Below are 21,607 nucleotides of genomic sequence, written 5' to 3' on the forward strand. Positions count from 1 at the left end.
CCTTCTGTGGGGGTGGGGGCAGGGAAGTAAGATTAGGGGAAAAATTGTAAACCTCAAAATAAATAAAAATCTTAAAAAAAAGAAAAATGGAAAACTTAGAGTCACCTTCAGCCTTATTGTTTACAAATATTAATAGGCTATATGGTTAGATTGAAAACTCATTGGGGGCAGGAATCAATTCTGTTCTTCATTCAGTAGTCTAAGCCCTCCCTAGAAAGCTGTACTTTGTTGATTAAGGAAATACTACCCAGCAATAGGGACAAGAATAGTGATAGAATGATTCCTCAAAGTCTTTCTTCACTATATGATCCAAACCTCCCCCAACCCCTCTTCCACCCTCACCACATCTGAATCACTGAAGACAAAGCCCAAGGGGTCCAGCTCACCTTCTCTGCACCATCGACCCCGGCTCCCTTCTGGACTTCTGAGATCCAGGTCCCCATCAGTGCTACTGGATGAGGAGAAGCTGTTAGGGGTGTTCAGGTGACCCAGGCGGCGAGCAGAGAGATCCTTCATACAGCCTTGTGGCCCCAGCAAAGGGAGAGAACCTGTGGTCACTGCTGTGTGGAAAAACACACATCCATTATCAAGGTTTTGGTCCAGAAATAATCCTTCATGATCTGCCCAGGTGAAAAATCCCTCTCAGTGTGGAAGAGACAGGGACTAGACACACATTATAGAACACAAAGGAATGCATGAAGATGAGCTAGCTCAGCTGTGTCTACTCCAGGAGGAAGCAAAGATTCCCAGCTTTCATTATGATCTAGAATACAAGACCCATCATGGGATCAGACAATGACAAACTAATCTGAAGTTTTGCTCGACTTCTCTCTCTCATCATTTAATAGCCATCACTGCCTCTGGGACAACGATCACACACTTACCTTCTGCATGCCACCTCCGGGCCCGTGGGTCAGACCTTCGCTGGGCTGTCTCCACCTGGCCAGGGCTTGAACACCAGTAGTTGCTCGGTGGCTGGGGTCGTAATGATTTGTTCAGGGGGATGTCCTTCAGATAGGTTTCCAGGGCCTCCAAGGGTGAGCTCTGGGCACTTCCAGCTGGGACAAGAGACATCCCTGTACTATCATCATGACTAGTATGATACCATCCCAGGTTCCATAAGGACCACAAGGAGAACTGGGCCCTGGGGAAGCCCCTTTGTACAGGAATGCCCTTATGGGCAATATTGAATCTACTCTCTAAAGATGCAGAGATAACCAAAATGCCCCAAGCTCAGCTCTGGGACAAGCTCTAAGAAGACAGGGGACTTGAGCTTCAGATAAGTCATTAAATCTTTTTTTTTTGGGGGGGGGTTTGCAAGGCAATGAGGTTAAGTAACTTGCCCAAGGTTACACAGTTAAGTAATTATTAAGTGTCTGAGGTTGCATTTGAACTCAGGTGCTCCTGACTCCAGAGCTGGGGCTCTATCCACTGGGTCACCTAGCTGCCCCAAGTCATTAAGACTTTTTGCAAGGCAAATGGGGTTAAGTGGCTTGCCCAAGGCCACACAGCTAGGCAATTATTAAGTGTCTGAGACCGAATTTGAACCCAGGTACTCCTGACTCCAAGGCTGGTGCTTTATCCACTACGCTACCTAGCTGCCCCTCATTAAGTTTTTATAAAAAGACTTTATAAAAAAAAGAGGGTTGTGAAAATAGCCAGCATGTTGGAGAAACAGAGCAGAGCCTAGCCTAAATATAAAAGGAGTGAACAAAGGTCACAATAACTGTCTTTAAATCCATACAGAATCACTATGACAATGGTTTCTAGTTTTTCTTCATCTCAATAAATCATAACAAAAACTCCTTAGAGATCATCTAATCCAGCTCCCTCATTTTACAAATGAAAAACCTGAGGTTAACAGATAGAATGTGAGTCCAAGATCTCACAGCTATTATGTGACAGATCTAGAATTAGAACCCAAGTCTTCTGATTTCCAGGTTAATACTCTTTGATTACACCTTGTTGGATCTTTACTTAGTTTTGATCAAGAAGTGAGCTTGGGGGCAGCTAAATGGTAGTAGAGCTCCAGTCCTGGAGTCAGGAGGACCTGAGTTCAAATGTGACCTCAGACACTTAATAGTTACCTAGCTGTGTGACCTTGGGCAAGTCACTTAACCCCATTGCTTTAAATATATTTTTAATAATTAAAAAAAAAGAAGTGTGCTTGATCTGTAGTATGAGGGATCTAGGGTAGAGATCAGGAAGCTCTTCATAACACTAGGGATTCCTTGCCCATTAGAATATATAAATATTCTTCACTGTGATTTCCAGCTTGCTCTTTCTCAAGATAAAGAGAAAAACCAGGAAATATATGAAAATTTTCAGAGCCTGAGGTCTCTGGGATTCTCAAATAACTAATAAACTATTGGAAAATGAAAGGACAACCTTTCCTTCCAGGGAAGAAGGACCATTTCTTTCTCTATTTATTATCAGATATTATACTATTCTATTTAAGATTTACAATCCTGTGAGCAGAAAGATGAAAACTGGTGTTCATGGAGCTGACAGATAAGGAAAACAATGTACCCAATCCAGACTAATTCACTTCAACTCTTGCCTTCTGCTGCACTAGCACCCAGGTCTTACCTTGGTTCATTGGGGTCCAAACTGGCACTTCTGGGCCCCCAAGGTTCCCATCACCCTCCACACTGCTACTAGTGGATGAATTATGGGTGAGTGCACCAAACACACAGGACATAGGAGTAGGAGTATCAGGGATGTAGCTCTGAGGGCTCTGGGTCCAAGCATCCTCAGTGGTTCCTTCCATCTTAACTGCAGAAAGAATCATGTATTTAGGGACAAAACAGAAGTTAAAAGTCATCTAATATATTCATTTTAGGGTCTGCACTAATGAACAGAAACATGCCCATCACCCTATTGCAATCTAAAGAAGTTAGGTGACTTCTCAAGGTCACTGAGACAAGAGGATTTGAAGCTAGCTCCTAGAATCTGAACCTAGTTCTCTTCCCACTGGCATGAATTTCCACTCCATTCTTTCTTTTGAAAAAATCAGTAGTGATCCCCAGGCTCTAACATTTTTTAAAGGTTTCTGAGAGGATCATGTTTGCCAGTTCTTTCATTATAATAATGTTTATCCTTCATTTTTGAAAAAAGACCACAAGATAGGGGGGCTGATGCCATGTCATGAATTACATTTGAGTGAGGGGGGTGCTGTGCTAAATCTCCATCCTCACTTTCTCCTCAGAGCTATTTGAGTCCAGTGGTCAGATATGAATCAGGACGATTAGAGATATCCCCAGATGTGAGGCATTCAGGATCAAGTGACTTGTCCAAGGTCACACAGCTAGTTAGGGACAAGTGTCTGAGGTTGGATTCAAACTCCTGTCCTGACTTCAAGTCCAGTGCTCTATCCACTTCACCACCTAGTTGCCCAGTTCTTTTATTACTTGAAATGTAGTTCTAGGTATGGTAATATGAACTCATCAAAGGCATCACACTGCCTTCTCACTGTTCCCCTACTTCTCTTGGCTAGCAAACTCCCTCCATCCTTTCCAACCTTAACATCATTCTCTTTGGCAGAGAAAGCAGATGTAAAATGAACATTAACTAGTTCTATCTTCTCTCTACAATGCAGATTCATATATTTCCTATCCTAGAAGCAGAACATTTACTTCTTTCCCCCCAAAATCACTGGAAAAAACCCAAATCCTTATTGTTGTTCTTAGCTTTCCCAGCTCAGCTTTTCCTCAGGATCTTCTCTCCTCAGTCCAATCTTCACAACATTACAGAAATAATCTTCCTGAGGGACAGATCTGGGTCACTTCCCTCCTCAACCACTTTTAGTGGCTCCCTAGGATAAAATACCAGCTCCTTAGTCTGGCATTTAAATCCTTCCTCAGTCTGGCTCCAATTCAACTTCCTAGCCTAATTTCACATTACTTTATATCCTAACAAGCTACTATTAACAGCTCTCCAAATTTGCCTATTGAAAGTCACTCCACATTCCTGAAATGAATGCCTTCTCCAAGTCTACCTTTTGGAAATCTTATCTTCCTTTCAAGATTCAGTTCAGATAACACCTTCTTCCTGAAGCCTTTCCCTTTTCCTTCTTCTCTTATACCTCACATTCAGACCATTACCAGAAGTCCTGTTTCCTATCAAATCAGGTCATGGGGTGAAAGGGATCTGGAAAAGGCAAGTGAGAAGGATGTCTTCGCAAACTGACTATAATAAACATAATATACTAGTCATAAAGCCACTACTAACTTGGCATGGTCTTCTTTGAAATTTGAAGAACAACTATTATTATTATTATTATTATTATTACTCCAGGTGAAAGTGACCTCTTTCCTCAAGTTTTCCTATAGAACTGTCTGGAAATTTCCTTGGTCTCTTACATCATTTCTTCATTTTGTATTTTTCTTATCATTCAATCAATAAACATTTATGAAGCATCTACTATGAGCTGGGTTCTATGTCTAAGGGATAGGGATTCAAAAAGAGTGTAAAAGACAACCTCAAGGAGCTTAAAATTTCATAAGGAGATAATACACAAATATATGCAAAGCAAACTAAATGCAGGATAAATAGAAAATGGTTAATAGAGGGAAGCAATGGAATTGAGGCTGGGGAAAGCTTCTGGTAGAAGATAGATTTTAATTAGGACCTACAGGATGCCAGGGAGGTCAGTAAGTTGGGTGGAGGAGGGCAATAGTTCCTGCCATGGGGGACATCCAGAGCCAGAGTGTGGAGAGATGGAGGGAGTATCTTGTTTGAGAAACACCCAAGAGATCAGTGTTACTGCATGGAAGTGTACATGAATGCATTTAGCTTATCTGGGTCTATACTTCCTTTTCCACTGCCTTCCCCAATTTAGGAAACTATCAGTTCCTTGAAGCCAGAGTTTGGAACCTATTTCATATTTATATCCCCCAAAACTAACAGTGCTAGAGCTAACTTTTCAATTCTTGCCCACAACCCAAAATCTTTTCTCCAGTTTTACTAAAGTCCTCTGCTGTCTATTGGCCCTATGCTTGGTCACACACTGTGGGCTGCCTTAAGCAGACTCAGAAGAAAAAAAAAAACCCAACAAGTGTATTTATTTGACATTTTAATTAACCATCAACCCTAGAGCAGTGTAACCTGAGGCTGCAGCAAATGCTTAGTTTTTCTCCTAGGCCTAGACTCAAACCTGAAACTTGAAAAGACACAGAATATCCTAAATAAAATCACTACCTCCCATTGACTTTGCAAGTCAACTGGCACTCTCATTCTCACCTCCTTAAGACTTAAGTTTACACTTGCTTATATCCTCATACAAAGATTCCTCTTGTATCATCTCACTTATTAGAAGAAATAGATCCCAATTCTCTCTATTGCTACATAGCTATAAATGAGTTGCTGTTCATTAATAAATGGAAAAGGTTGGTTATGAAGGTTTCTCTCTTTTGTCCCACTGGAGAATGAAAATAATCATAGAATCAGAGTTAGGACGTCAGAATTCATCTGCCCAACCACTATCCAATAAGTATTGAGCAGTCTTCAATCAGAAGTTCTAGGAAAGTGCTGTCTATACAGTATACTACAGTATTGCAATGTATTATACAGTATAGTATTGAAAAAGCATGGACTTATATGTCCATAAGGAAGTCATTTAATCTCTCTTTGTTATAGTTTCTTCATCTGTAAAATCAGGAAGTTGACCTCTAAGGTTTTTTCCTAACCCTCATCTAGGAATTTCACTACCCATAAGGCAGACATTTCCAGTTGACTTTAATTCATGGAATCATAGACCACAGATTTAGTAGAGATGGTATTATATAAATGAAGAAACTGGGGTCCACTAAGTGGATCATCCGAGGTCATACAGCTAGCAATCATCAGGTCCTCCTCTAGTTCCAGCCCATCTTTCAACAGGATGGCAGTTTGGCCACCTTCCAGTTCCTCTGCTACTACCCAGCTCTCTACACCAAGAAGAGCAACCCTGGACACAGTCTTTCAGAGATCCTGCCCCTTGAGGCATATTCTGGGCAAAGTTAATTATTCAGTTTAGGAATTCACTCTGTGGCAAAGTTGCCCCAGATCAAAGAGTGAATGAGTCAGTTCTTACTCAGTTCAGCCAGCCCCTAGTCCAGGCTTCATTCCATTCAGATGTCACACTCCAGGGCTTAACCAGTGTATGCATCCTACCAACTGCTCTGCCATCACCTGTGCACCTCCCCTCATCCCTAGTTTATCCCTCCTTGCTCGAGCACAATAATCAAGCAGATTTATTATTGTTACTGCAAACAACCCCTGTTACTACCTAGAACAGAACAGAGTTCCTGTCTCCAGGAATATCTTATATCCCCCTAATCTAAGAGTTCTTCATCTTTTTTGGGGGGTCTAATGCCTTTTTAAAATATTATTTTTGTTTTATTTTTTCAATTCCATGCAGATAGTTTTCAAGGTTGACTTTTTTTTTAAGATGTCTGCAAGGCAAATAGGGTTAAGTGGTTTGCCCAAAGCCACACAGCTAGGTAATTATTAAGTGTTTGAGGCTGGATTTGAATTCAGGTACTCCTGACTCCAGGGCCAGTGCTCTACCCACTGCACCACCTAGTCGCTCCCAGATAGCTTTCAACATTTGTCTTTTTGTAAGCTTTTGAGTTCCACATTTTTCTACATCCCTCCCTTCCCTCCCCATGAGAGCAAGTATTCTGATATATGTTACACATCAATAATCATGTTTACCATATTTCATATTAGTCATGTTGTGAAAGAAGAATAAGAACTAAAGGGGGAAAATAATTTAAAAAAATAATACAAGTTTTAAAAGGTCTTCACCTTTTTTGTGAGTGTTTGGAAGACTAGTGGAGCCTATTTTAAAATGCATACAATAAATATATAGAAACACAAAGGAAACCAATTACACTGAAATGTAGTTTTCAAAATACTTTTTAAAAATAAAAAGTTCATATACCTTCAAAATAGGAACCCCTTACCAAGCAGAATATAAGTTTCCTGAGAGCAGTGTGTCAAATTTTTGTTTTTCTATCCTCCACCCAACACAGTGTATAGCATACAGCAGTGATATCAAAATTAAATCAAAACATCAGTGTTTTGATTTAGAAAGTCACAAATTGACATTATTTGTTGCAATCATACCAGAGGTGTTCTCTGAGTCCTTAGGATGTGATCTGTATAGAAGTACTCAAAGAGCACTATGGTCATGAACCTGGGCTAGGTATAGGCTTATTTGGAGAGAAGAAAGCAAGCATTCCATGAAAAGTGCCTGTTGTGTGCCAGCTATTACACTGAGGACTTTACAAATAGGAACTTCACAATAAACCTAGGGGGTAGGAACTGCTCTAGTAATTAAGGGAATTGAAGCAGAGAGAGTTTAAGTGATTTTGCCAAGGTCACATGGCTAGAATGTGTCCAAGTCTGAATTTGAATTCAAGTCTTCCTAACTTCAGACCCAACATTATACTGCCCCTTTGGCTGCCTTTTTCAGTCCACAGTTTATGTACATGATTCTACCCCTTACCTCTAGAATCCTTTTGCCAGGTTTCTGAACCATCCTTTTGTTGCTGCACGCCTCCTCCTGGGAGGCCAGCACATCTGGTTTGAGTTTCTGGGATTTCTTTAAGACAGTTCAGCAAGCCCTGGAGTGGAGAATTCTCAGAAATGGTTTCTGCCTTCACTAAGGGAAGAAAAAAAATGAATTTTAACCAAAATTCCACAAGCATATTCTTTGGCTATGTGACCTTCACTCATAAGGACTGTAAAGAGAGAAATGGACAGTCTCAGGGGTGAGGAGTCGGGAAGAGCCAGGTCCAGGGTTTAGAGACCTGGGTTCTGCTTCTAGCCCTTCTAGTAAGTGACTGCTTGGTCCTGGGAGAAAGTTGGTAACTAAGTTAATCCATATGCCTGTTTCCCCATCTGAAAGATAGTAAAAAATGATACCATCCTTCTTACTCCAGAAGATAGTTTTCTGGGGATCAAATCCAGAAACATGTAAAAAAAGATGTAATAAGTAACACAAAGTTAAAAGAAAAATGGTATCATAAATGATAAATGGAGGTTTGGGGCAGCAGTCTGGTGGTTTTCTTCTACCTGGGAACCCAAAATGAACTACCTTACTTAAGTTAATGTCATTTCCTCTAGAGACTTTAGACCACATGATATATATGTATGTACATGTGTGCATGTCAGTATATATAACCTATCTTCTGTTTGTCCAGATCTGTGACTTAATTGGTATGTGGGACTCCCAGTGAGGAGGACATTCCCTCTACTTCAGTAGGGCTGTACCTACTCCATAACTTGCAATCCTGCAAAGTTTCCTGGGGCTCTGAGAGTTCAAGGGTTTTGCCCAAAGTCAGAAAGATAGTATGTGTCAGAGACAGGACTTAAATGCAGTTGCTTCCTAACTCCAAGGTCAATTCTCTTTCCCATGGTGACTCTAATAAATATGCTGACTCTAATACGCATAAAGAATATATTTAATATTAACAATTATAAAAACTAGGTGACTTTAAATAAAAAGAAGTAATACACAGTGGCCTCAGAACAAGGAAGACAGGAATCAAGTTCTGTGTCTCTCTCTCTCACACACACACACACATACACATACACACAAAGTGTGACCTTGAGCAAATCACTTATCCTTGGACAATTCTCTAAGATTATAAATTGCAGAGAAGGTACAGACCTATGTTGGCAGAGGGAATTTCCTTTGTCAATAAAATCACAAGTTTAGCTCCCATCCTCTAAAGTGATTATACATCACCATTAAGAATATATTAAGGGGGGTGGCTAGGTGGCGTAGTGGATAAAGTACTGGCCTTGGAGTCAGGAGTACCTAGGTTCAAATCTGGTCTCAGACACTTAATAATTACCTAGCTGTGTGGCCTTGGGCAAGCCACTTAACCCCATTTGCCTTACAAAAACTTTAAAAAAAAAGACTATATCAAGAAGGGGTGGCTAGGTGGTGCAGTGGATAGAGCACCAGCCCTGGAGTCAGGAGTCCCTGAGTTCAAATCTGGCCTCAGACACTTAATAATTAACTAGCTGTGTGGCCTTGGGCAAGTCAGTTAACCCCATTGCCTAAAAAAAAAAAAAGAAAGAAAAAAGGATATATTAAGTGCTTAAGAAATTCTTGTGGACTGGTTGAATATACTAGTCCTTTATATATTGGACATACTAGTCCTTTGGATAGCTGGACAGGTATGGCTCTAGCCATCCTCCTCCAGCCTTAAAGTAGGGTTCAATTCACAGGTGAATTATACACTGAAAATGAAGAGTGGAGAATCAATCTATAAAGGGAATCTGGTCCAGTTCTCTCTTCCTTTAAGGTCCTTAAATCTCAGATAGAAGCCCAGAAACTAGATTCCAATTTTCTAGCTCAATTTTTTTTTTAGGTTTTTGCAAGGCAGTGGGGTTAAGTGGCTTGCCCAAGGCCACACAGGTAGGTAATTATTAAGTGTCTGAGGCCGGATTTGCACTCAGGTACTCCTGACTCCAGGGCTGATGCTCTATCCACTGCACCACCTAGCTGCCCCTCTAGCTCATTTCCACCCCCTCATCATCACCCCCCAACAGCAAGAACACAAAACAGAGGCATAGACTGGACCAATGTCTCTGCTGCCTTTCTTCCTGGGCCCCAGGACTTAGAAGCTTTGGCTTCAGAGACACTCAAAGACACTGGTTGTAATGACTCACCAGCCCAGGGTGGGCCTTTGGGTCTTTGGTCTGGGATCATTAGTCTCATATCTCCTGGACTGCTTTGGGGAAGTGATCCAGTAGCAAGAGGTTGGGGGTGCTGGGGTCCTTGGACAAGAATTTCCTTCAAGCAGTTGATAAGGCCTTGAAGAGGGCTGCCCTCAGAAGGACTTCCTATAGCATTAAGTAGAGCAAACACAAAGTCAGTGCAAAAACTAGGGTTCTCTGAGTTACTTTGCTATAATTAATCTTGGTCCTGGAGAACAAATGGCAGTAAGGTGAGGGCCTATGGAAGTGAACATGTGCTGTCATTTTGTCACTTTCACTTATCTATGTTAGAAGGAAGAGCCCAATGGGATAGATGCAAATAAAAGATAGATGTGATAAAAGATTGCAAGAAGGGAAGGAAGAACAAATACTGGATCTGAATTGAGGGGCCCTGGCTTCAAATCCTGACTCATATTTTCTGGTTATATGGCCTTGGACAGTTCAGTTAACATCTCTGTATTTCAGTTCCTCCACAGGAAAATAAAACTAATACCTATCTCAAAAACTAATACTTTCCCTCAAAAGGAAATATACTTTCTAAACCTCAAAGAGTTCTACATATGTTTGGTGTTGCTGATCTATCTTATTGATTCAGGAATTTAAAACAAAGTCAAGATCTATTGTTACAATATTTTAAAAATATCTATTTTTTAAAAACTGTAGGCAGTATAGAATTAAAGGTGGAAAGACAAGAAAATGGGTGATATCTGAGATTAGACTAAAGAAGAATTCTTTCAACCTAAAAAGTAGGAAGAAAATAACATTAATGAGAAGATGGAGAAGCTCTTTCTTCAGAGAGTTTTACCATATAAGGTGAAGAGAAAGAAACAAGAATGATTTTTGATAAACAAATATTAGAACTTAAACATCCCCTGAAAATCAATCTCCTTAGGAGACCACAAACCAATTCCAATGGGACCACCATGTTGGGGCTCCTCTTTGGGAATTGCCTTCAAGTGCCACATTCTGCTTAATATCCTCTAAATCTTCATTTTGTTGAGAGTGGGTTTTAATTTTTAAAAATAATCAAAAGTCACTTGGAAACAAGTGTGAGAAATAAGGTGATTAAACAAATTGGCTAAGACCCTAAGACCAATGCAGGGTAGAAAGAGATAGGTGGTTATAAGAAAATTGATTCTCTCCTAAGAAATAGCGCAGCCATATACTATAAACTTCTTTCTGCTTTGAGCTTCAGATTTCATGTCACATCTTTTATGGAAAAGAATCATAGTGGAAGCAAAGTCCACAGCATCAAGAGGACTTGGTTCTAATCCTGGCTCTACTTCTTGCCAGGTGGTTGCCTTAGAAGAATCACTTACCCTTCCTTAGGTTTATTTCCTCACCTGCAAGGTGGACATAATAGGTCTACCTTTATCAACTTTTCAAAATTATAGAGAAAGTAAATGATATATTGTAGGTGAAACTGCTTTGTAGAATGAAAAGCATTCAATAAATATATGCATAAATGTCACGGACAAGTTATTCTTTGAGCTGAGTAAAATCTGGACTGAAAAAATTAAAATTAATTAATTGAAGATTATATACTCTCTCATATAGATTGAGTGGACAAAAAAGATTAATGGGGGTTAATGGGGATTTTGGAGTAACTGAAATATTCCAGGAGCAAGTATTATAAGATATGGTTACTGATGGTTGAGCAGGAGTTTTTCACTGTTTGGCCTGGCAAAGTCTCCCATAGCAAAGAAAACTTCTCATGGACTGGGCAAAGTTCTGGCATATGGTACATGTTTAATAAGTTTATTGATTGATTAATTTCAGAGAAGCAGCATACCCAGAGTCCTTTGCAGTAATGCAAAGCTTAGCATAAGGAAATAAGCCAGGTCTCAAATCCTGATTCAATATTACCATCCCTGAAAGTAAAAATCACTTAAGAACTTAGCAACATACCAAGTTTTAAAGTTTAATGACAAATTTTAAGCATCATCAAATTCAAGAGATATTCCTGAAGATTCAAAGGATTCAATAAATAGATGAATTATTGTTTAATGAGGAATATATTGAGAAATTAACTTTATATACTAACAATTAATTAAAATTATATTTATAATTTTAACAAATAAAAGTCAACATGAAATAGTAGATAAAGGGATAGAAAGTGGAGGTGGAAAGTTCAAGTTTCTGACACAGACTAACCAAATCACTTAACTTCCCAACTATTCCCAGACCATAAATTATTGACATTTACCTAACTGCATCAGTATAGAGAATGAAATCACAGGTCCAAAGCAAACTTTAAAACTACTTCCAATATAAAGATGGCAATTTATTTTTTCCTTTAATGTTCATTCATTCATCCCTGTATTTGTACATATGCTTTCTTTTTACAAGCTCAGTGTGTATATTAAATAATCTTCCAATTCTGACATTTTTCCCTTCACATAAGTTTTTCCATATTTCCTTAAGTTCTTCCTATTTCCCCTTCTGAGCAAAAAGAGTTTCAGAGCTAGAAGCCATTTCAAAGATCACCTTCAAATCTGGTTGCACAGCAGGCTCGGGGCAAGGCAAAATTTAAACTTGGGATCTCCTAATATCTAGTTATAGAATTCTGAAATTCTAGAGTTGGAAGAGATCTGTGAGATCATCTGGTCCAATTTCTTTAGGTGGGGAAAACTAAGTTTAAGAAAAGGAAACTCAGTCAATGACCCTTCAAGGATTCAGGGATTCAAGCCTTCTAATCCCAAATCCAGTGCTTGATCCACTAGATCCCCCTGCCTGCCTCTGCCTGACCCTTGAGTCTGGCTCTGCCCGGATAGTAGAGCGGATGTCTCACCTTGCCTCGTGTTCCCCAGTTGCTTCTGTCGCTGAGTGCCAGTGAAACCAGGAGTATTAGATTGCCCAGCTGATGCTTCTGGATCTTTTTTATCACTCTGGTCCCTGCTGATGTCCAAGGGATTAGTTTTGGCAGCCAGATCTAATAAAGATGAAGACAGAAAATTATTTGCAACTCTCGATATACCTCTGAATTCCAGTTGGGACAGCAGGTGTCTAGATGGAGGTTGTTGAGCTCCGGATTCTAGGTCTTGTGTGGGCTGACTCCTTTAGGAATCTCATTTGGGGGGTGAAGGAAAGGTCTCACTGCTTCAATTTTTAGGAACAAGATAGTTCACTTAAAGAGCTAAAGTGCATCTTCCCTTTCTAGAGTATCTTGGAGCTCAACCTAACCAATGAAAAAAAACAGTCATTGCATATAACCAGTGTTGGTCAATCTTACTGATGGGTAAGGTGCTTGTCTATCCAACTATAAAATCCTTGAAGGAAGGGGCTGTCATATAATCTTACCTCTTCACCCTCCCCCCACCCCATCCCCAAGTATTCAATAGTCCCTTAATAAATATTTACTGCTGCAACTTCCTACAATGTGTGCTAATTTTTTCCTTCCTTATGGGTTCATATGTAATTAAATTCTCTGTTGAAAACTGTGAGCCTTAATGATGAACCCCATTTCTAATAGAAATATCTGGAGGGCATGGGACAACATCTCATCATTAATCTGTAGCCTAACTTCTATGACCTTTGTGGGCTTAAAAAATAGTTCCTATCTTTCTCAAGCCTTCTCCTCATTTTTTTTTGGAGGGGGGGGAATCTAGGTTCATCAATAGAAGGACATTTATTCAAAGTCCTGCTATCTATCAATCCAGAATTGGAGATCAAAAGAATATTGATACCTCAGAGTTTAGTTCTGGACCTTGCCCACCCCTTGGCCTAGGAGCTCCTTGTCCCAAGGGCTACTAGCTAGGGCTGAACCAGGAGGTCTCACCATAGGAGTACAGAGTCTGGGGTCCCAGCTCTGGGGTCCTCAGCTCTTGGTCCCCATCCTCTTGTAGACTGCTGTTGGATGAGCTGCTGGCAGGTGTAACAGCCAGGGCAGGCCTGCTGAGAGGGATCTGTGGGAGGCAGTTCAGCAAGCCCTGGAGGGGACTGGAATCCACAGCCATGACTGCTCTCAAGGAAAGAAGAGAGGGTGGTTATTCATCTCCTCCTCAGGAGAAAGAACTATGTCCCATAAATAGCTTTGCACCCAATAGGTGCTCAGTTCATAGTATTGACCAATGGCCTGAATGAAATCTTCTAGAATATGCAGTTTTAAAAAAATTTTATGGGGTTAAGTGACTTGCCCAAGGTCACACAGCTAGGCAATTATCTGAGACCAGATTTGAACTCAGGTCCTCTTGACTCCAAGGTTGGTGCTCTAGCCACTGCACCACCCAGCTGCCCCAGTGAAATCTTCTAGGAAAAAAAAATTAATGAGAACAATGAAGGGGACACATCTGCTATAGTTGCCATACTCACCTTCCTGGCTCAGTCTCTCCCCCTCTGAACCACTTTCCTTGCTCTCAGGGGTCTCTGGGATATCCATAGCCTTGGTATCACCAAATAGGAACTCTGGAATCTCTTTCACCAAACGAACTAGGGCATTGAGATGAAGGCTGCCCTGGTGTTGACCCACTAGCAGGTTCAAAGAATATAATCTTTGTTATTATTATGGATGTTGTTAGTAGCAGCAGTATTTAATAACAATATTATCTCAGTTGTTCATCACAACAGCCTTGAGGCAGGCAAAGCAAAAATGAAGATAACATATGAAAAAAGGAGGACCAGCAACTTTAACTCAATATTATAGCATAATTCAATATTTGCAGAATGCTGACTCCATGTTCCCTATCAAAACTTCATTTGGAGTATACAGAATCTTTTTTTCTTTTTATTTAATGCAATGATTTTTGGCCCTGTGGGAACCAAGTAATGGTTCCTTGACCTGGTTTTATGACTTTTGCTCACCAAAAGTTCTCCTCATCCTAGGAGGGCTAGTTATCAGAGGCACAAAGACAAAAATGAAATCACCCTTGCCTTCAAAGAGCTAGCATTCTACTAGAAGGAATATAACATAAACCTAGACACTAGATAATTACAGATATAAAACAGTTTGAGGAGGGAGAGAACACTTAACAATTGCAGGCAGTAAAGAATCAGGAAAGGTTGGCAAAAAGAGAAGTACCTGAGCCAAGGCTGGAAGAAAATGCAAATAGCTAATAATGATAATGGCTAACAGGTATCTATCTATAGCAGCAACCATTATGTGACAGACACTAAGCTAAGCACTTGACAAGTCTTATCTTCTTTAATCCTTACAACCCTAAGAGGTAGAGGCAAGAAGTGAGGAGTGCCATAGGGTCAGAACTAGAACATCATACCTCTTTGTTCCTGTTTCTTATAGAATGTGGTCACCCCTCCCCTTGCTTCTCCATGATTTTCTGGAGAAAGCCATAATGAGCTCTTTTCTTCAACCTCTCCATTCCACTCCCTTAAGTCAGATCAATCTTACCTTCACCTGCCTCACCTGAGCTCTGTGCCTCATTCAAGGCTCGAGCTCTCTGGAAGGTATCTGCACGGGCATCAGCATCAGAGATCTCTAACTCTTTTCCTGGGATGAAGAGGAGGGGCAGTTGTGTGCATATTTCCAGATTTTTCTGCCAGAAATATGGCCAGGACATACCAGTTGGAAGGTTAACAGTAAAGAAGTTAACCCCCAAGACATGGGGGTGGGAAGCTTTTCATATGTGGACACAGGCAATTGATTCTAAGGCCTGGATACTTAAAGTTCAAAACAACTATAAATGGTTCATATCTTGGAGTTGGGGAACTAAGGACAGAGAGAAGCTGAGATCAGGGGGCTGAGAACAGAAGAACCAGGTGGAAGGTCAGGTGTGGGGGCTTCAGGAACCCATCCAGCCTGAGGATACCTGGAGATGACCTAGAAGAGGCCCACTTTCACTTACCCTGGAATCTTCCACCAGGCCTCTCCCATTCCCCATCAGAACAGCCACTGTCTCCCATATCCTCTTGGGGCTCTGTCAGGGATAGGAATGCAGAGAGTGGAAGAAGTTGAGCTGTCCCTAAAGAAGAGAATATGAAACCTCATTCTGGGAAGGGGAACCAGGTTCCATTCTTGTGCATATAAACATGCTCAATCATGCTTATGAACATAAATACAGTATATGAACAAGCTCCTTCCCTTCCCCATACACACACACACACACACACACACATACACACACACACACACACACACACACACACACACACACACACACAAACAACTGAATGCACAAAGCCATGGGCACACTCATATATTCTAATTTGAGGTTTTTCCATCTCACCTCAATCTTGGGGAGAATCTCTCACTTGCCCAAATGCTATGGATGCCATAATCTTTCCCCACCTGCAAACCCTTTAGATAAAGAGTGTTATAACAAGAAAGATGCTATTCTCTGAGCAAGTATTTCAGGAAAAGGCCTCCCTAATGTTTATAAAATAGATCACTCTCTTTGATTTCCTGCCTCTCAGGGACCAAATGACTCCTTTGGTTCAAGTCTGCTTAGCAAAGGGGCAAGACAATGGCAGGGAGAGTCAATGGTGGGGAAGCAGCTTCATAGAATACCTCCATTTCTTCTTTATTGGCACAAACAATATTCAACAAGCCTCTGCTGTTCCATCCAGAAATCAAATAATGTTATTGCTAAGAGGGGCCTTAGATCAACTAGTCAGATATTCTTCATGTTTTTTGCATGTGTGATAGACTACTTTAGTCATTCTGGTAAAGCCTATGAACCTCTTCTCTGAATGATTTAAAAATTGCTTTTAGGTCTTTTTTTTGTAAGGCAATGGGGTTAAGTGGCTTGCCCAAGGCCACACAGCTAGGTAATTATTAAGTCTGAGGCCAGATTTGAACTCAGGTACTCCTGACTCCAGGGCTGGTGCTCTATCCACTGTGATACCTAGCCACCCCAATGATTTTAAAAATTAAAGGAACACGGAGATTTCAGGTTAGTGAAAATAAAGATGTATTTTTTTCCCATTCAATTTTACAGAGCCCCTGAAATCTATTAATGAATCCTTTGAAGGCCTATGGGACCCTGGGTGAAGGATTCATGATTTATTCTTATCTCCTTATTTTAGAGGTAAGATAATTTAAACCCAAGAGAGGAGAAGTGAGTTTCCCTAGGTCACAGTAGTCAAGATGTGAGGTACCTTCTAGTATCATGTTGCCTCCTGAGATGAGGCTTGAAATTCCAAGGGAAGTCCCCTCTAGCTATTATTCCCAGGCACTAGACCACACCACCCTCTGCCAGTCTCATACCCAGGGAAACCAGTGTCTCATAGTTCTCCCTCATTACATCTCGGTGGAATTCCCTCTGCCATTCTTCTAGGAGATGCCATTCATCAGCAGAGAACTTGACAGCCAAATCTTCAAAGGTCACAGGTACCTGTGGGGGAGAATCAATCGCTTCATTCCTGTGGTCCAGTATTGTTGGTTCCTCTAACTGGAAGACTTCACCTATGAGAGTCCTTGCCTTAAAACAGTTTCCTAAGACATCCTAAAAGGTGACCAGGAATGTCAAATAACAGTAATAGGATGACTTTACCTAGAAGGCTGCCTAAGGATGGCCCTAACCCACAAGGGGCACAGAGATTATGTCGATAATAGGAATCCCTGGGGACAGCTAGGTGGCATAGTGGATAAAGCACCAGCCTTGGAGTCAGGAGTACCTGGGTTCAAATCCAATCTCAGACACTTATTAATGACCTAGCTGTATGGCCTTGGGCAAGCCACTTAACCCCATTTGCCTTGCAAAAAAATATTAAAAAAAAATAGGAATCCCTGCCTTCAAGTTTCTTTCTTACATTGCTTAAATATGTTCCACTTCTCTATGTCACCCTTCTTAGAATTGCCCTCCCCCAATCAAAATTCATTTGGAGTATGCAGAATCTTTTTTTTTTATTTAATGCAAAGACTTGTGGCTTTGTGGGACCAAATAATGGTCCCCTAATCTGGTTTTGTGATTTTTTTGTTCACCAAAGATGTCCCTCAAGGTCATGGAAAATTTTTGAACAAAATCCAAAGACAAGAGGAGTTACCTATTCTTAATCCATCTGAATGTAAGTATGAAGCCACTGTCAAATAGAATTAATATCCTTCAAAAAAAAGACCACTCAACATTTATTATATCTACTTTGTTCAAGTTCTTTTAATATTCTCCAAGCAACATAGATTTTTGAGTTTTCTGATTTCTTTACTTTGATTCTTAGTTCTTTGACCTCCTCTCACACCCTTCATTGGTGAAGATGGCAACTCCTCCATGACTTTGATAAACAATTCAATTTATTTTTAAAATTCTATTATTTGAATTTTATTATTTATGTTTTTAGTTATATTTTAAATGTTATTAAAAATTCTATTAATTTATTTTATCTTCAGATCTAAATTTCCTCTCTCCCTCTTCTCCTGGCCCAACATAAGATAACAAGATAAACAAAACCTATTACAAAAATGTATAGTTAAGACAAACAAATACACACACTGACCCTGTCCAAAAAATCTGCTCCAATCTGCCCTCTGAATTCATTGGTTTTCTATCTGGAGGTAAGTAGCTTCATTATGAGTTGTCTGGAATTGTGGTTGGTTGTTGTATTTAATAAAACTCCATATCAGAGTTCCTAAGTCTTTCCAAGTAGTTTGTCTTTACAATATTGCTGTCATTGTATACATAATTTTTCTGGTTTTATTCACTTCATTTATATCAGATCATATAAATCTTCCTAGGTTTCTCTGAAATGATCCCCTTCATCATTTCTTATAGCACAAATAGTATTCTTCCCTCACATTCAATTGATAAAGAGTTGCTATAAGTATTTTTATACATATGGGTTCTTTTTCCTCTTTCTTTGATCCCTTTGGGACATAGACCTTACAACATTGGTTCAAAGGGTATGACCAGTTTAATAACTTTGGGAATATGTTTCCAAATCAGCAATACAATTTAACATGCATGTATTAAGTATCTATATATACAAAACTCTTAGGGAAGTAGGGTGGTGTGGTGGATTGAGAGCTAGCCAAAGATGGAAGATCTAAGTTCGAATCCAGACTTTTGATACTTACTAGCTCTGTGATCCCAGGCATCTCACTTCACTTCTGTGTGCCTCAGTTTCCTTGACCATAAAATGGAGATAATAACAGTACCTACCTCAGGAAAAGATCAAATGAGATATCCGTTAAGTGTTTAACACTAAGTGTAGGTGTAGCTGATGTCCAGTCATTTCAGTATCTGACTCAACCCATATTGGGATTTTCTTGGCAGAGATACTGCAGTGGTTTGCCATTTCCTTTTCCAGCACATTTTACAGTTGAGGAAACTGAGAAAAAGTGAAGTGACTTAAGTCACATCACTGGATTTGAAGTCAGGATTTCCTGACTTCAGACTGGATGCTCAATCCACCATCTAGTTGCCTCTAGGCTCTATAATAATTGTTATCTAAAAGCTCTTTCCCTTCCTCTCTCTGTCTCAAACTGACAATGTAACATAGAATAATCTCTAAATGCCTCAGGCAACCTTTTAGGACTGTATAGAAGACCTGCATTCTCTCCTGGAACTCTCTATCTCAATCAAAGAGAAAACCTGAGGCTTTGTGCTTTGATGGGGAAATGAGACACTTCAGAGGAGCTCCAAAGGAGCTCAGACCACAGAGGGAGACAACCTATAAAAGAATATAAGACACAAGTACAAATAATAGAAAACATAAATAAACAAGAGTCGACTAAAGGGAGAGGGGAGCATGAATTAGGTAAGATTTCACTATGGAGGTGGCACTGTAGGTAACTAACAATGCTCATCCTCCTTCCTTCTAGAAGAGGACCAAGGATTTCAGCAAAGTGTTGTCTTGATTTAGAGGTGAATAGGTTATAAGTGAGGCAGGGCTGTGCAAAGGTATCAGCCTCAGTCTCTACTCCAGAATCTTGAGTCCAGTGGCAAGACATAGGACAGGATAACTACAGATGATCTCAGATGCAGTGGGTGACCTTGACCTTTTTAAATAAAGTCTTTCCTAAGTCTCAGTTTGAGTATTAAAGGCTAGGTAAGAAGGGAGGCAAAAGATATTCCAGTTTGACTTCACAGAAGAATCAATCTGGAGTGGAAAATCTCAGAATTTCTTTCTGCTCAGAGACAGAAAAAGGGAAGAGAGGGTATTAAAAAAAAAAGGACAGACTGTAGCAAAGAAAATAGGCAGGAGCTAGAATATCAAGTTCATAGCTGTGAGGTCAATTTGCCTGGATTGAAGGATTCATAAATATAGGCAACATGAAATAGAACTGAAAAAAAGAGCTAGGCAAAGTCAAATTGTAACGGATTTTTAAGGGTAAAGAAGGAGAGGGAACAAACATTTAAGATCCTATTATATGTCAGGCACCGTCCTAAAGGTTTTAAAGATATCTCATTTGATCCTCACAACAATTCAGTGAGGGAGGTAATATAATAATCCTCATTTTATAGATGAGGAAAGGGGGCAGATAGATGGTTAAGTGGATAGAGCACCCAGTCTGAAGTCAGGGACTCATCTTACTGAATTCAAATGAGGTCTCAGACACTTAGCAACTGTGTGACCCTAAGCAAATCACATAACCCTGTTTGCCTCAGTTTCCTTATATGTAAACTGAGCTGGAGAAGGAATGGCAAACTGCTCCAGTATCTCTGCCAAGAAAATCCCAAATGTAGGACTTGACTGAACAACAAAAACATAATTGAGGAAACTGGGGCCAATGGAGGTTAAGTGAGTTGCAGGGTCAGGTGCAGGGTCAGTCACCGAATTTGAACTCAGGTTTTCCTGACGCTAGACCCAGGAGCCTCATTATAGATTTTGTGATTTGTCCTCTGTGTCTGGTGCCCAGGCAGTGTTCTTAGGCAAACAAACAGTGGAATATTTTAAATTGTTGAGGGGAACATAGCAACATGCAACATCTGACATCTGATAGATATTGTATGGAGGGCTAACTCCCCAGTTTCAGGTTGTTCATTGGATTGAGATTTTTCAGTGAAGATAACATTCTCAAATGTTTGAGGTTTTTTATATATTTTATTTATTTACTTGTATTTCAGGCCAGCCAGTATCTTCTTGAACTTTGCCATTTTCAACATCATGTCTTTGTGAATCTAGATGTTGGGGAAATGCTGTGATAAAAGGAAGTTTCAAGTGAAAATCACTGTGGAGCAGAAAATGAAGACTACAGTAGGCAACCTAATTTCAAAGTCTGAGAAGCTGTGTAGTGCTCCACAGGGGTACAATCCAGTAGGAAAAAACTGGGACTATGTAAGAAAGAAAGGAAATAATGTTTTCTTCTGTCAATTTATGATTATCTTTTTAAATGACTTAAATTGTTAGGGCTATGAACATTGAAATATGTGTGCATATACATTCATATATATATTTTTTAACTTATTTTTCTTGTCAAAGTCTGTTTCTCTTCCTCTAATATCGATTATAAATCGAATATAGAGCTGTCAACTCCCTCCTGAGAAAACAAGAAGCTTCCCTAGTTATCTTTCTAATAACAACTATAAATCCCCCATTGTAACAACAGTCACAGAATGGCACAGACATCCTGGAAGGGGAGAGAGAATCCCATGTTTTGATAAGGCATTCTTCCTTTCCCTAATGGGATCCTTGACAGTCATGACTTGAAGCAGACATCCTGAATCAGGATAGGAAATTATAATACATACTGTGATAACTTCATAAAAGAATATATATGCAATATACATGACTGCTGGCAATAATTTTATGGTCCTTTGTCTACTCTTTATACATATGTGCCCTAAAATCTCATGGGGGATCAGTTAACTGAACCCCATCATCCATGCATATATATTTCAGCTTTAGAACTATTAAACATGTATGTAATCTAATTTAACACATCTAGTTTATTTGTTATTTAGGGCCAAAAAAATCATAAAATTTATTAGGGCATAAGTACTTATTAAGTTGTTTTGATTTAACTCCTTTAATAAATGGCACTATTAGGACTGGGGGGGGG

General features: G+C 39.9%; 1 protein-coding gene across 5 annotated transcripts in view; it reads right to left on the reverse strand.

Moving 5' to 3' along the window:
- Positions 1-21,607, reverse strand: part of KRBA1 (KRAB-A domain containing 1) — a 53,173-nt gene that overhangs the window by 21,226 nt on the left and 10,340 nt on the right. For 2 of the 5 annotated variants that reach the window (XM_074193430.1, XM_074193432.1), the window contains 10 exons: positions 16,877-17,003; positions 15,516-15,632; positions 14,029-14,184; positions 13,496-13,675; positions 12,509-12,649; positions 9,670-9,843; positions 7,493-7,648; positions 2,590-2,775; positions 885-1,058; positions 387-560 (listed from right to left, as the gene is read on the reverse strand). In XM_074193430.1, coding sequence (XP_074049531.1) covers positions 387-560; positions 885-1,058; positions 2,590-2,775; positions 7,493-7,648; positions 9,670-9,843; positions 12,509-12,649; positions 13,496-13,675; positions 14,029-14,184; positions 15,516-15,632; positions 16,877-17,003 — 1,585 coding nt within the window. Of the gene's footprint in view, positions 1-386; positions 561-884; positions 1,059-2,589; positions 2,776-7,492; positions 7,649-9,669; positions 9,844-12,508; positions 12,650-13,495; positions 13,681-14,028; positions 14,185-15,515; positions 15,633-16,876; positions 17,004-21,607 lie in introns of those variants that run through there. The other 3 variants (XM_074193431.1, XM_074193429.1, XM_074193433.1) reach the window with 3 other exon arrangements.

Source organism: Macrotis lagotis, chromosome 7 (genome assembly GCF_037893015.1).
Source record: "Macrotis lagotis isolate mMagLag1 chromosome 7, bilby.v1.9.chrom.fasta, whole genome shotgun sequence".
Taxonomy (NCBI): Eukaryota; Metazoa; Chordata; class Mammalia; order Peramelemorphia; family Peramelidae; genus Macrotis; species Macrotis lagotis.